The 14,226-nt window shown below is 43.8% G+C and overlaps 2 protein-coding genes and 1 long non-coding RNA gene across 3 annotated transcripts; 1 reads left to right on the plus strand and 2 right to left on the minus strand.

Moving 5' to 3' along the window:
* Positions 1 to 3,477: 3,477 nt before the first annotated feature.
* LOC129591514 (uncharacterized) lies at positions 3,478 to 4,959 on the minus strand. Its single transcript, XR_008690853.1, has 3 exons — positions 4,627 to 4,959; positions 4,193 to 4,475; positions 3,478 to 3,874 (listed from the first exon to the last, which is right to left on the minus strand). It is a non-coding gene; the product is annotated as an uncharacterized LOC129591514 (long non-coding RNA).
* A 288-nt stretch (positions 4,960 to 5,247) lies between these two features.
* LOC129591477 (uncharacterized) lies at positions 5,248 to 7,125 on the plus strand. The gene is made up of 3 exons (XM_055487144.1): positions 5,248 to 5,956; positions 6,169 to 6,444; positions 6,719 to 7,125. Exons 1-3 carry the CDS (start codon positions 5,751 to 5,753, stop codon positions 6,849 to 6,851), a joined length of 615 nt encoding a protein of 204 aa, XP_055343119.1. The 5' UTR covers positions 5,248 to 5,750; the 3' UTR covers positions 6,852 to 7,125.
* Positions 7,126 to 11,901: 4,776 nt separating this feature from the next.
* LOC129591441 (deubiquitinase DESI2-like) lies at positions 11,902 to 14,161 on the minus strand. Its single transcript, XM_055487099.1, has 2 exons — positions 13,322 to 14,161; positions 11,902 to 12,299 (listed from the first exon to the last, which is right to left on the minus strand). Exons 1-2 carry the CDS (start codon positions 13,662 to 13,664, stop codon positions 12,037 to 12,039), a joined length of 606 nt encoding a protein of 201 aa, XP_055343074.1. The 5' UTR covers positions 13,665 to 14,161; the 3' UTR covers positions 11,902 to 12,036.
* Between the last annotated feature and the right edge of the window lie 65 nt (positions 14,162 to 14,226).

Consider the following 14,226-nt stretch of genomic DNA (forward strand, 5'->3'; position numbering starts at 1 on the left):
AAAGGCAAAGTTTCTATTTCCGGAATGTGACAGACATTGCTCTGTTGACTTTTATCCACTGCATTACTCCATGCGACTCCAGTAGTCTTCCCAGTCGAAATACATCGCGCTCAAATGTGCGTACTTCAGATAAAAAATGTCTCTACTAACCCCTGCTCCTGCTGTGCACGGCGCATTGTTTGATTCTCGCAAATTAAGAATTTAATTACAGTTGCTGTTTTTTCCAAATAGTTTTATTAAAAATGTTCACTTGGTGCCCGTTATTTTGACTGTAAGAACAGAAAGGTGGGGTATCCGGAGACTCCGTAGAACGGAACTAGATCTCCCAGTCCTCACATTCGAAGAGATATACCACTTCGTTGCCGGGAATTTGTTACTGTACCAGGTGCTCGGAATGCAAAGACATAGTGTGCAAAGTTCGAAATGAGAAAATCATCGCACTGCTGAATTTGGTCCACTGACTTATAGATCGCACAATAACCACCAGTAGGTAGCCTTATAAAAGAAAACCGCGTTGTAACTTTGCGACTATGAGGTAAGAAACATAAAGGTGAATGTGCGTTCTTCAGTTTACTTCCGAAATCATTAACCTGAACAATGAACGAAGAGCCGAGTTGGAAGCTGATATCCACACCACCACACGCGGTCTGTCCGGGATGCGTTGAAAATTTTGTTAGCCATGTTACATACAAAGTGATACAAGTATATAGACTATAATATCATTAACTGTAAAAAAGACGATTACAGACAGTGCGAATACTTGCTAGGCAACAAGGGATTCACCAGCGTAAACTCCTTTACTGATTCTTTACTCCCGATATTCCAGGTCGGTCCGCATGTGGCCGTGACGATTAGCGTCCAGGGTTTCTCCCCATGTGCGGCCCCTGCAGTCCGATGAGCGAACCAGTTGGCCAGGTCTTTCATGGCGCAGCACGAACAGTTTACATCGTCAGGACACAGTGGGCTGCGGCGAATATCAAAGGTCATATCGCTATGATATCCGGTACCCAAGGTGTCGACGATGTCCTTGGGAATAGATGACAAGCGGTGTGGTTCAAAGCTGATGCTGTGATATTTACGGAAAACAACGGTCCACTGCGCCGGACAGTGTGCAGTGGCGGCGTCTGCCCACTGACTTCCAGCAACCTCTGGCCAAAAAATGCACAAAAAATGTGGAGATTATTTTACTGCGATAAGGCAGCTCATAAGCCTACCAATGTCTTGGCCACCGGTTGCAGTCTAACGAACACTCCAGTCTAACGTTTGCAAAGGGTTTCCGCCCATCCTAAGCTGGACAAGTTCCTGAAGCGGTTCTAACGCGTCAGTTTCCATAGCGCTGATGTCATTGTTGCGAATGTCCAGTTCGCGAAGGAGACCGTGTCGTTGGAGGAAATGTCGTTCTAGTGCGCCGATTCTGGAATAATGTACTCGCAGATGGTAGAGGCGTGGCAACTTCGCCAGCAGAACGTCGATAGGCGCGCGGCCGCCCCCTTCCGCCTGAAAGCCAATCAGCGTCACATTGACCATCCAGTAGCTGAATGATAGGGGAAACGCGTTCGGGCCAATGCTGCTGCAGTGGGTGCGGTTGGCACTGGTAGGACAGTCCAGAACAAGGTCGTTGATGTCGTACGATACGAGGCTGGTGTTGGACAGAGTACTCATTTGGAAATTCCCCGGTAAATGCAGATCCGCACGGCTGCATGTTGCTCAAACTTGGAAAAGTGGCAGAGCGGGTGTGGGAAATACGGTAGATTATCGCGGGGCACTATGATCGTCAGGCCTTCTGCCGATTTCATAAGAAAAATTAAAACTAAGAGACACATTGTTCTCTAAAATATCGGTTTATAATGCTACAATAAGGTAATGTCAGACCGTGCAAGTAAGTAATAAAAAGTACGAGTGATTCCAAAAGTAAAGCTAACAGCCGATCGGTTCTTGCAGGTGTGTTAGTTAAAGTTTGCAATCAGAGGCCTCACTGTGAGGCTTGCAACAAAAAATTTACAATCCGCGACTCCAACATTTAGTGCCAACTTCAAAGCTTAGTTTACGCTTGAAAAGGAGTGCCTAGTGCTTTGAAGAGAACAAACGGAAGCGAAGTACAATGTCTACCTCCACAAACAAGCGGCATTACTGCAGCCAACCACAATCCTTCTACGTACGCGCTTCCACAATCGGCCGTTCAGGTAGTACGTCCAGCTGTAACTTTGAGCAAACCAGAATCAGTTTAGTTTAAGGAAATTTCTTATCTGTTTTTCACATCCGGTTTGTGTACGGCTGTGTGCGTCAATATCTGATTAGAATCGTTTTCAAACATGTTAAACGAAGCAGGACTAAAAACATGGGGACTTGGCCAGCCGGTCACGCGCGGTTGAGAAATTTATATACCGGTACATACTCGCCCATTCAACGAAAAGTGTATAAGAGACACATTTAAAGCGCATATTCGTGCAAGTACGTTGTAATAGCAAATCACCAGCAAAAGGTTCACACAGAGAAACCTTGTTTGTGCAACATGAGCTAAACTCAAAGCATCCACATTTTTTAATTGGAAATACCGTATCTGCATACAACTAAACTTCATCAACTGAGTCAGTTGATGCTGTGTAATAAGTGAAGTTTCTTGAGCGTTTAAAATGAAGTTTTAGTGAATGAAAAAAATAAAAAAACTAAACTTCTAATTTGTTAAGTTCACACATTTCGGCATTTGTACTTGTAAGTTGTAGTGAATAATATTCTTTTCGGGTTCTAGTACTTGTAACACTAGTAATGCCATAGAAAAAGAAGGCTTACATTATCTATTTTTGACAGTCCACCCGCATAACGAAAGTAAAACGCCTTTAATATTAAAGAAAAAAGGAATTCAAATCTTGAGTTTCGACGGGCGCATGTAACCGTCTAAAACGTTACAAAACGTCTAAAACGTTACAAACGGGCGCATGTAACCGTCTAAAACGTTTTAAACGGTTACTGACGCAGTACCAAATGTGGGCTCTTACACAGTAAATAGCTGCTATAATTATGTGGTACTACTTGAACAGTTACCGTTCGGCCACTAAAAACAGTGCCTTTTTGACAAAGGCTTAGTCTGCGTAGAAGTTAAAAGGGGGTCAGAATACATTAGGTGACCGATCTCCAGCATCACGTGTAAAACGCGACAACGGCAGGGGGTTTCCCGGCAACCGGCAATCGGCCGGAATTCCGGATTAACAGCCCAAAGGATCCATTCCATGCACGTGTTCATTATGCGAAACACGCATTGTACAAGTGTGCGATGTTCAGTGTTGCTTATTTTCTAACAGGCTCTTACGGCGTTTTACTAGGTTCAAATGAATATAAGCGCCACTGTGTAATGCGTCTCTAATTTATTTAGATGTATAATTTATAACGATGATAAAAGTTTTGCCTCCGCAACCCCGCATCCACTGCTAATACGGTACACAGCAGAATGTCAAGCGCTGCAATATCAACGTCCTTCACGCGAATGCAATGTGTCAAGATGGATGTTAGGAAAAACGAACTCTCTCCAGTTGTGTGATGCGATCTCAAAGCCTCCACAACCATTGTCCTCCAGGTTGGCTTTGCCGTTACGTCACTCGATGCTGCTTGCCGTCTTTATAAGCCGTCTACCACTACAGTATCATCTCATTCGATCTTATTGAAAGATTCAAACCAGACCAAACGAACAGCTAATAAAGCGCACAATTTCATCAAATTAGTTTTAATGTTATGATTCGCCGTCTATGGCTTCGAGCAGTAAGAGGCGCGTAACTCCTGATGTGCCTGCTTCAACGTCTCCATAGCATCTTGACCACATTTGCTGGCCATTTCGGTACCCTCCGCGCCGCTGGTGCGTTCCACGATTACTTTCAGTTTTCTGAAAGGAAACAGTAGAAATATGTAAATAACTGCCTAAATGTGAAGCTTGTCATAAGTATCTTATGGCACCACAGCTGAATAATTATTGTGTTATGCGACATACGTCGCCATGAGCTATGTTATGCGTCGCCGCAGTGCAATGTCGCATACAGATCATTATACGAATTTACGAATTTCGTACTAGCTGGTTTATTACGAGTACCGGATGAACTGCGGTGTTTAGTACTTAAAATAATGTGAATAATCATAATCCCGAAACCGGACTGTGATACTAAAGCAGATTGTTGTATACCGATGCTAAATGTTAAGAACGTACTCGCAAATATTCTGTTGGGCAACGGTCGCATTTCCGTTCTGTTCATGCGAGGCATCTGAGCTCAGAGTGCAGCAGTCGGAGAGCTTGTGTCGATCTTGTTGCTCGCAGTGCATTGCAGCGCGGATTAATTTCACCGGTCCGATGGTGGTATTGCACAGCTGGCCCATGGCAATGTGCCATTCCGGTCTGTACCATCCACCATAGTTACTTTTCTCGCGGTCGTATACCTCGGGACAACGGGAATACAGGTTTTTTTATGCAATTTCCCAAGTTGAATGCCCGGCTACAACAAAGGCAGCTCATACAGTATTGCATACTAGGTAGTACTGTATCAAGGGCTGAAATAGTGTCTGTATTGTATTGTACTATATGAACATAATACAATACAACCATAGTATTGTGCTATATGCAGCTGGACGAGCCATAAAAAATACCGGCAAAAGGCGTCGCCAAATGGTCGATATTGCTGAAGCTCCGCCTCGGTGATCGGCCACAGAGTTTGGTTGGCACTCGACTCGCCCGTAGGGGGCAGCATGCGACTGATGTAGCCGTCTTCAACGCGGCGCAACTCGGCATATTGTGCCTTAAGTTCCTTGCAGGTATCCGCGAGGACTGGCGTGCCGAGGAACGCACTCACAGTTAACGCTACGATAATCAACAGGTTCATGTTTTGGTATAGAAGTACCTTGTGCTAAAATGTGTGTGCGACGTTTTGCGAGAATGCGGTGAGCATCTAGACGCTGTGCGTAAAATGCAAGGCTTTTTGGTCTTCTACATGAGCAGATAGCAGCATGAAGAATTTTTGCTGCAACAGATCCTATCTGTGGTGGAGTAACGGTAATCTCGATTTATTATCCGCTAATGCAAACGGATGGTCATGTGAACGAAGTAGAGATACAAAGTACAGTACATAAGTACTATCGATGCATAGTGCATACTATCGAGTTTTAATAAATAGTACAATTACAAGTAAATATTTTTTCATAAATGCTTCTGATCAAGATTAAAGAAGATTTATACAAAACACTGTCCGCGTGGCTTTAATTCTCCGCAGCCCAAAGGCTCCATGCACGTGTACGTGCACGTCCACGTGTTCAGTATGTGAAAAACGTTCAGTGTTGATGGTTTTTGGCTCGCACTAATGCGCTCCCGGGTTTGTCTGTTCTTGAATAAACTAACATGTAAGCTAAGCGACAGACAGGCAGAGACATCGAGTATCTGATTTTGATTTTGAGTTAACAAGTGTAAGGATAAAACCTGAACAGCGTTTAATTTTAAATGATTATGTAAGGCTGTCGCACCTCCTGGGGTTTAATTAGCGATGACACCGCGTTTTCGCCGCATTAGGAGACCGAAAACCGGCTTCAACAAAAGCTCCGCAGGCAGTTTATGCAGTTTTATTGTAACCCAACTTATATAATCATGGCACGAACGGTGGACACCAAACCATTTTAACTACGGTTATAAATTTTAACGCCTCTTATAAAAGTGCACAGGCACAGCATTAAAGGGGAATAGTATTAGTGACCGACCACCACAGCTTTTGTTTGGGGAGAAAATGCACCTTCCTATAGTAACGTTAACGGCGTTGTTCGCCAGTGCCGTAGCTGCTGAAACTTGCGAAGAGCTGAAGGCCCGCTGTGACACGTTGAGCGGAGATGGAGAGGCTTATTTTCAACGCATGGCGCCATACAACGCGACCGTATGGCCGGTATCCGCCGCGGATCTGAAGCAGTTACAAGCGACTGGTGAACAGTTTTGCAAGTATGTTATACAGATAAGAAGCGGCTGACTTCCAGCGCAGTAATAGCGCGCCTGTATTTCCTGTCGTACAGGGACGTAGGCTAATCCGCTAATGATCATTAATCAATCGTGACGGAAGACGTCAAGGCCTACGGGGACCAATCAGCTGCGCAGTTTTTTATAGCCGCTTGTAGCAGCAAAGGCAGTTTGCCCACCTGATGCTGTTATTGTAGGTGGAACACCGACTCCGCAAAATGCATCCAGTCCGTGTATTCCCAGTGCTCAAAGGATGATGTGGCTTCCGCGGGTGGATGGTATGATGCTGAATATCGGCTTTCCTTTGGTGCGCTGTGCCGTACAGCGGTGGGACCGGTGAAATATTTACGTGCTGTCCGACATTGTATTGAGAAAGATGAGGATGCGCTGGACGCCTGTTGTAATGGTCTCGATGCTGCTGGCGACAACGAAAAGGACGAAAATGCCACCGACGCCCATAAAAGTTTTTGCAAGTAGGTTCCAGAAACCGAATTTCCATGTCAGCACTTAAAACCGGTTGATTCAGAACTCGGTATTAATATTCCGAACAACATCATTAAATTTTGCGTTGGTTTCGTCATAAGTTGTAGACACTTCGTGTGCGGCACTTCTGCACTGCGCAGGACACAAGTTAATAATTTTTAATCGTAAGGTAGAATATTTCAGATTTATTTGCTTCTGATATTATGTAGTATTCGACTGCGTGTGCTACTGTGCGCGAAAGGGTAACATTCTGTCTTTTTTCAGCAAACTGAAAGCGACTGTGAGTTATTTCGACGGCAAGGGCTTCCAGAACGTAGCTGGAACATGCGGAGCAGACGCTGCCCAAACGTTTAAGGACGTATATAAGCAGCTGCTTACCGCACACTGCAAGAAATAATCACCTAACAACTTCTTTAATCTTTAAAAACTTCTTTAAAAAACGTTTCTGATAAGCTCCACGGAGTGCCGTGGAAATGATGGCGGCTGCAAATAATGGAGCTTCCAAATTCCGATTGAGTCTCCAACAATGTAACGAACGGCTTAAACAAAACTCAAGCAACTTTCTTAACGATTCAACGGTGTTGATTTCGTGTTTTTCGCAGTGCAAGTCTGTGTCACAAAATACTGGTGCTATTTAGTAACCACAGTCTTGCGGATCGCACATCAATAAAAAATCCAATATATTACCGAAACGCAGGGTCTCGTGCCTGCCGATAACCAAAGCGGACTGCAGGCAGGGCTACCTAACGTGCATCCCCTTGTAACATTCCAAAAGACAGGAACGGAGAGTGTACATAGAAGAGAAGTTTCGATGTCTTCGGTGTTCTCTGGGGTGGATTAGCAGTTTTAGTAGTAATCTGCAATAACACAAACACTGATCAGCCGGAAATGGACATGACATAATCCCTCGGTCGCCAAACCCGCTTCACCGCTATGTAAACCATGCACTACTGTCGTTACTGGATCCTTGTTTGACAAACGGATACAACCATGTGGTGCGACAAGTGGGCATATTGACGGACCCCCGTTAAAACAAGCCGACATTGTGGAGAACAGCATGAGCGTACCGGTACGCCGGTGTACGCGCTGTGTTCTCGCAACTTGCGGGTAGTATTTTATTTAGGTACAGATACGCGATCGAGCTCGATATTTGCCTGGAATTTACTTTCTCGCTGACTGGTTGTGGAACGAACATCGGCTGGCGTGAAAGACTTCTAGTACCGTTAAATGGAATAAGTATCACGGAACAAGTTGGTTAGAACCCGCATTCACAACCGGCACTTCGGACCAATCGTTTCTCAGGGATCACCGGGACTCAGCATCTTGACGTTATTGTAATAGTAATACTGCCGTTGCGGCGTTCGTGATGGTACTGCCTAACCCTTATCACGGGCATGACCTCTAGCGGTATATGTCACTATAATGTCAGATGAGCGACTTTCCGAGCCTGTGAAAACAGTCATCTTATATAGGCCCCATAAACCGACCATCAGGCATATAGAAGAAGAGCAATCACTGTAGGATAAAGAAGTCCGCGTAATACGATCTGGAGTCTGTCAGTCTGGAGGCGGTGTTCTGCACGTGCTTCCTACGTGGACAACACGCGTAAAATCAGCAGACTCAGCACGTACTCTGTAAACGAGGCTTAAAAGGCCCTGGCACCAAGCGTGCTAAGGTGAGAAAAGAGGAGCATGCCTTTGATCACTCAACCCATATTCGTGGAGTGTCAGCCTACTGCAGTATCGTGACCTCTGCCCTTGTTGTAATGCTAAATCCAGCAATACAAGAGGGAAACTGCAGAGGCATCTGCTAACAAAGGACACTAATTAACCACTGCTAGTGCTTGCAGTGCACGGCGTGTTTGTTTGGTTCTTGGTAGTCTACTCGTGGATTTTGTTTGCTGTTGATGTTTTTTTCTGATCCACTAATCCGGTTAAAACAGCAGCCGGAGCCACACTAGCGTCGCCCGTTAATTGCTCAACCATCCGTTCACGCCGTTTACGCGTGAGAAAAATACTATACGGCCATACTATACGGCCAAGCCATTACTATACGGACAACGGGGTGGCGCAACCGGGAGACCAGATAGAAAAAAAAACTAAGGTTTCGCAAATTGTATGCCATGCACAGGCTGCATCCGATTGCAATTAATTCTTGGAGTTAATAACCTTGTAGGCTTTTGCACCGACTTTGCAAGGAAAGAGTGCGTTTCAAGATGCAATGTCCACTGTCCAGATACAAGTCATAATGACATTTTTCATACAAGAAATAATATGCTGCGGTACAAGGTACTGATTTCATATGAAATTTGTATGCATATAAATATAATGGTGCATCCACAGATCCGCTGGAGCTTTTGCAAGGAAGAAAACCGTTTGTGTGCGCAACATCCGGTTACCGAAATATATTACCAAAAATTAAATAACAAAACATCTGAACCCAATATCACGTATAAATTTTTAGTCTTAGGTGTTATTTGATCACGTCATTTTCGGTCGGATGCCACTGATTAAACGGAACGGTTTTGTGAAATGCGGACTTGTGACGCCTCGGAAACTGTTTTTTTTAATAGTGCGTAAACGGTGAAATTTGTACGAGGCGCACAAGTACGTATATGCGCATTGCGCATGCAGTCGAGATGTGTATGTGACGTGTGCCTGCGTATGTTCCCTGTGTACACTCTAGCTCTTGTTTCCGGATGGGCTGTACATAGCAGCACATTCATGTTGTGGAAGTTTTCTTTGTCATAAATTTCTTGTATCGAACTACGCCATAGTGGCATAGTGCACTTCAAAATAGAATTACACTAAAATATTGAACGTTTAGTGTTTTTGGAGAATAGAACTGCTCGGTGAGAATTTTTGAAAATTACTTATGCGCCGAAAGAGAAAAAAAATAAGATTTTGCAGAGAAAGTATGTCGTACGCGTATGTCTGGTCATTAAGCAATATACGTACTATTGTACAGATAAATAAGCTTATTTTCCTTATACGGTTGTCAAAATAATTATAGCGTTAACACGAGGTCCCCAGTGGTACGGTCATTCTGCGGCAACTGACGCAATGCCGTCAGCATATGACTTTGTGTAGCATAAAGTTAAAGATATGTCAGAAAAATGATTTTACTACACTACTACGTTGATAAACAGTTTATTTTACGCGGCGTTATCGTTAATAAATTTACTGCCGGGTCACGCCGGTTCCGGCGGCCACTTGCATGCCCTTCCTGTTCGTTTTCCTCATGCAGTACATTAATTTTCATGTCAGGCTGCCGAAGCGGAAAGCCGATTCGCGCTGTTGTTATTGTTACTTACAACTCACAAGGACCATTGCATCAACAAATATAGTAGATCATTGCATTTCTACAAATTCTATGTTTGCAGGCCGAGACCAGAGACCGAGGATTGCCCTGCATAATTAATTATAATATAATAAATGTTATTTTCCTTTGTACAGATACATAGACGATTCAAGTCCTGACCCATTTGTTATGGTGCAGCTACGCCCTGAACCATTAGAAATGGGTCAGGACCGGCGCGAACACGTCCGCTGCAGTTAACTGGAACGTTTTTACCGTATTCATTCCACCGTCGCAACCAAAACGGTAACACCGCTCCAATGAGAGTGCCAAGGTAAGAATGAAAATAAACCATAGAGGCACGGTTATGCTGGTGGCATGGCAGCTGCCGCTGGCATCACTTATTCGACGTACCGTCTTCCCCTTCGGCAGGCGGGGTCGCCGCCGGGGTAGCTGGCTGGCTGCTGGCTTTTTTCGGTCCGTGGTGCGGATACGGTCATGGTTGCGGGTGTCGCTTACACGTTGTCATACAATCTTATCGATCCGTAAGACAACGTGTGCGACATCTGCTACCAAGATAACCCGAAAACAACGAAAAACATCGTAACGTAAATTTGGGAATGAGTATGACCGGTATGTCTGTTGGGAAATTTAGAAAAACGGAAGAAGGGGAACAACTAGCTAGAAAAAGCGTCGGCGATTTCTTTATATATACAGATAGGCATTCTGAACCTTACAACACAACGCTTTGTTTGTTCACAGATGTGATCATTAATTGAGTTCGCTCGGCTTCTTCTGAATGGAACGTACATAGTTCTGGTTACAGTCAAAATGAACGTCGATACTTAACATGTAATCGTCGTAACCTGAGATATTTTAGCATTGGTCAAATTATGAGAAAACAAACATTATGAATTAGTCAACAGCCAGTACCGTTCTTTCACTATAAGTACCCTGGTACAGTAGTCTGCATCAGCATTTAACCGTCCCATGACCAAGAATAATGGAACCGGCGAAACTGGTGCTGTCATGCTTTCAGTGTTGACAAAAATGGATATGACTAAATCCGGACAGAAACCACGGTTGGTCGTCCTTAGGATAACTCAGAGAACGACTCATTTGATCAAGGAAGATCTGTGAAACTCGATAAGGAGCGATATCTTGTATCCAGAGATGTTAAACAATAATAAACTGAGTATATCATTACAGTAATTTTGGTTGCCGTGAAACTGTCGGGTGTTCCACATATTAATATGGTGGCTTTACAAGCCACGCATGGATGAATAATGGCTTCTGACTCTTAACTCTAAAATAAATCCTAACCAAAACCACGTTAGTAGAATTTTCCTGACATTATTCAAAATTTTTGTTAAATCTCTGAATTTCATCTCGAAGAACGACAAAGTGCCTTTAAATTAGATTTAGTTGAAATCTGTCGGACGATGTGTAGTTTTTTATACGAATGTATCGAGATGCACCGTACCATTTTCGCTTCCCTGAAATCGCAAATCTTTCCGACAGTTTGTATTACTGCCCGTAGCCGAGTACTCGTAGATAGACCGCATTTAAATAAACACTATGCTATTATCAGCATCAAAAAATTAATACACTCATTATTATAGCAATACTGGGCATATAATTTTTTTGGACTAGCAGTAAAGATTCTTCTGGATTTGTCCCGCATAGGCCCTTTAGCCACTACTCTACGATCGCTAGCTCAACTTCTAACAACATTAGCCGGCTCCGTAGAGCCGCTTATTGCATCAATGGCAGTTTTTTGTTGGCCTTTATTTATTTGCGAATGATGCTATTAGTTATTAGCTACAAAAAATTAATAGCAACAATGCCGATAATAACTTTTATTGAGATGTAGTAGTTAGTCCAGTGCGTAAGGAAGTTCCTTGCCACTACTCTACGATCGCTCTTATTTCTAAAAACTTTAGCGAGAGCCGCTTATTGCATTAATGGCAGTTTTTTCTTGACAGCTTTTGCTGGTTTGTCAAGCTGTAATTACGCGCGTCTATAAGAAAATGCGATGGATAGTAGGATATTTAAGCAACATTTTCTCCATTAGTCGCCGAGTTTTTTCGCATAACCAATGCGGAGCACAGTGAATCCCTTCCCGACATAATAATCAGACGAAAATACCAAACCAGCCATTTCTCACTACACTACTGCCGGCAAGAATCGCGGAGCAAGAGCAGAACAAAACCAGAAAAACATTTTGGAGATTTTTTCTACAAAAAAATAATCCACGCCGTAATACGCTGTCCCATTCCTTCTCTTTACGAGGCGTGCGGGTGGTGGTTGTGGTGGAGATGCGCGTCGGAGTCGCGGCGGATGTGGGCGGGGATCTTGTTGCAGAAGGTGATGAGCTTGAGATGCTCGTGCTCAATGTGCCCGCCGACGAAATCCTCCATGCTGATGTCCAGCGCCACGGGCGTCAGCCATTCGCGCGGTAAACAGCGCTGCAGGAAGGGCAGCCGGGCCGACATGTTGGCCACCCGGTTGATCCACGCTGGCACTTCCTGGCCGCACAGGACGCGTCCTAACATTAACGCATATTATGTTAACATAATTTCGCAGCTAATTAATCACGAGCTGAATTATTACTTCACTACGAGTACTGCTGGTAGTTCTCGGATCGTACGCGTTCAGTTTTTAATCACGCTGAACTAAAAAACAATTTTATCAGATTTTTATTTAATTTCTCTCGAGCTTTCAATTTTTCCATTCACGAAATTTAAATAAAATTATTAAATTTAAAAACTGGACAGTGTGAAAAAAAGACAAAATAAGGCACTTTGTAATCTTATTGTAGTAAATCGTTTACTGCTCTTCACTAAGACAATGAATCACTCAAGAGTCAAGTGAGCGCTCAAAAATACTGTTCAGGAAAATGAAAATCTATGACTTCGCTCGGTATATCGCACGCATGTGAAGTAAAATGTAAATCAAGCGGTGAGTCAGAAACTTAAAAGTTTGGCTGCTAAAGTAACCCTTCCAAATCACCATTTCAAACTGTTCGAGGGTAATTATTTGCAACTGTTGTTCATATTTATTTTCCGCACAATTGTTGTTTATAATATTCATTTTTTGTATACTTATTTACTGCACTTGTCACTTGTGTCACTGATTCATTGTTCCACCGAATACGAAAAAGTGCGGACGGAATAGTAAACATTCTATACACAAACATACATTTAAAAACACGAAAAATCTCCAAGAATTAGCCATAATAATTATGAAAATTAATGATGCGGTTTTAATGCAATTATCAGCGTTTTTTTTCAGAAGAAAATACAAAAATCAAATCGCAATAGCTGCAAAGTTTCACTGAGCATTAACAGCCAGTAAATAAAAAAAAATTAATATCATGCAACTGTGAGATCATCCGCTTATGTTATCTTAATGAATTTATTCTCACAGCCTTTCATAATATGCATAATTAATTAGCCATGAATAATACAAAGAGTTTCAATGAATTGTTTCTCGACAAGTACTGCACAACTCCTGCTAAATGAGATAATTCCCAAATTCCGTCAGTCCGCGGAATTCCCCTGTACTCACCCAGGTGGTCGGAGAAATGGTTGCAATTGCGGGTGACCAGATGGTAGGAATTCCCGTGCCACTCCTGCGACAAATGATGCATCATCTCATCCACATCCCGCTCCGAGAAGTCCGTATAGCCCAGCAGAATCGTCTCCTTGTAGCGAAAATTCGGTCCCAGTTCATCAATGTCTTTGGGGATCTTCTCGAACAGTCCACTAAAGGCGAACGGATGCCCACCGTACCCGAACTCCTTCCCGTATACTTCAATCCCGGAATGATAGAACCCCACACCCAGATTGTACGTGTAGTTATTCGTCCAGTACAGATCGTAGATGTGCACGTAAACCGGAGAACGGGCCATGGAGACGCAAAAAACAACACAGCGCAGACGGCCACTCCCCGTTAACAATACAGCACAGTCGCTACAGAGTACAGATTATCACGGTAAACACGGCGAGATTAACGAGTGAGATTCGTTCGAGATCAGTTTTGGACAGGATGTGCGGCGCACGCGGTGGGAATGGGAAGTGCAGAACAAGGGAATAAAACGGCAAAAACTATACTGGCTAAAAGATCAGTATCGAGGGAAGCAGCAGCGGGGAAAGTTGATCCAGACGGGGCTGTGCTGTATCGATTGACAGCGCAATCTCCGTTGCTCTGCTTCCTGTTGAGCAACGCACAGTCACACACATCGCCACAGCAATATTGATATTCCCCCCATATAAAGTATTAAACCACACACTCCACTCCACCGCTACATGGCCCTGTGGATCAACAAACACGGGAACAAGGCAGTGCTCGACGGCGGTGGATGGGTGCTGTTGGCCAGTTAAGATGAGATTAATTACCTCTGTTCACTCGCTGTTGAGTTGCTAAAATGCCTGCCAGTGTGCAGATGCGTGGGACGGATTAGCACACGGTCG

This window comes from Paramacrobiotus metropolitanus, unplaced genomic scaffold (assembly GCF_019649055.1).
Source record: "Paramacrobiotus metropolitanus isolate TYO unplaced genomic scaffold, Prichtersi_v1.0 Parri_scaffold0000046, whole genome shotgun sequence".
In the NCBI taxonomy this organism is placed as follows: domain Eukaryota; kingdom Metazoa; phylum Tardigrada; class Eutardigrada; order Parachela; family Macrobiotidae; genus Paramacrobiotus; species Paramacrobiotus metropolitanus.

Coding starts and splice junctions, on each gene's coding strand:
- LOC129591477 (XM_055487144.1), top strand. CDS start 5,751: ATGCACCTTCCTATAGTAACGTTAACGGCGTTGTTCGCCAGTGCCGTA. Junction 5,957..6,168: donor ACTGGTGAACAGTTTTGCAA/GTATGTTATACA, acceptor CTGTTATTGTAG/GTGGAACACCGACTCCGCAA. Junction 6,445..6,718: donor GCCCATAAAAGTTTTTGCAA/GTAGGTTCCAGA, acceptor GTCTTTTTTCAG/CAAACTGAAAGCGACTGTGA.
- LOC129591441 (XM_055487099.1), bottom strand. CDS start 13,664: ATGGCCCGTTCTCCGGTTTACGTGCACATCTACGATCTGTACTGGACG. Junction 12,300..13,321: donor CCATTTCTCCGACCACCTGG/GTGAGTACAGGG, acceptor CGTTAATGTTAG/GACGCGTCCTGTGCGGCCAG.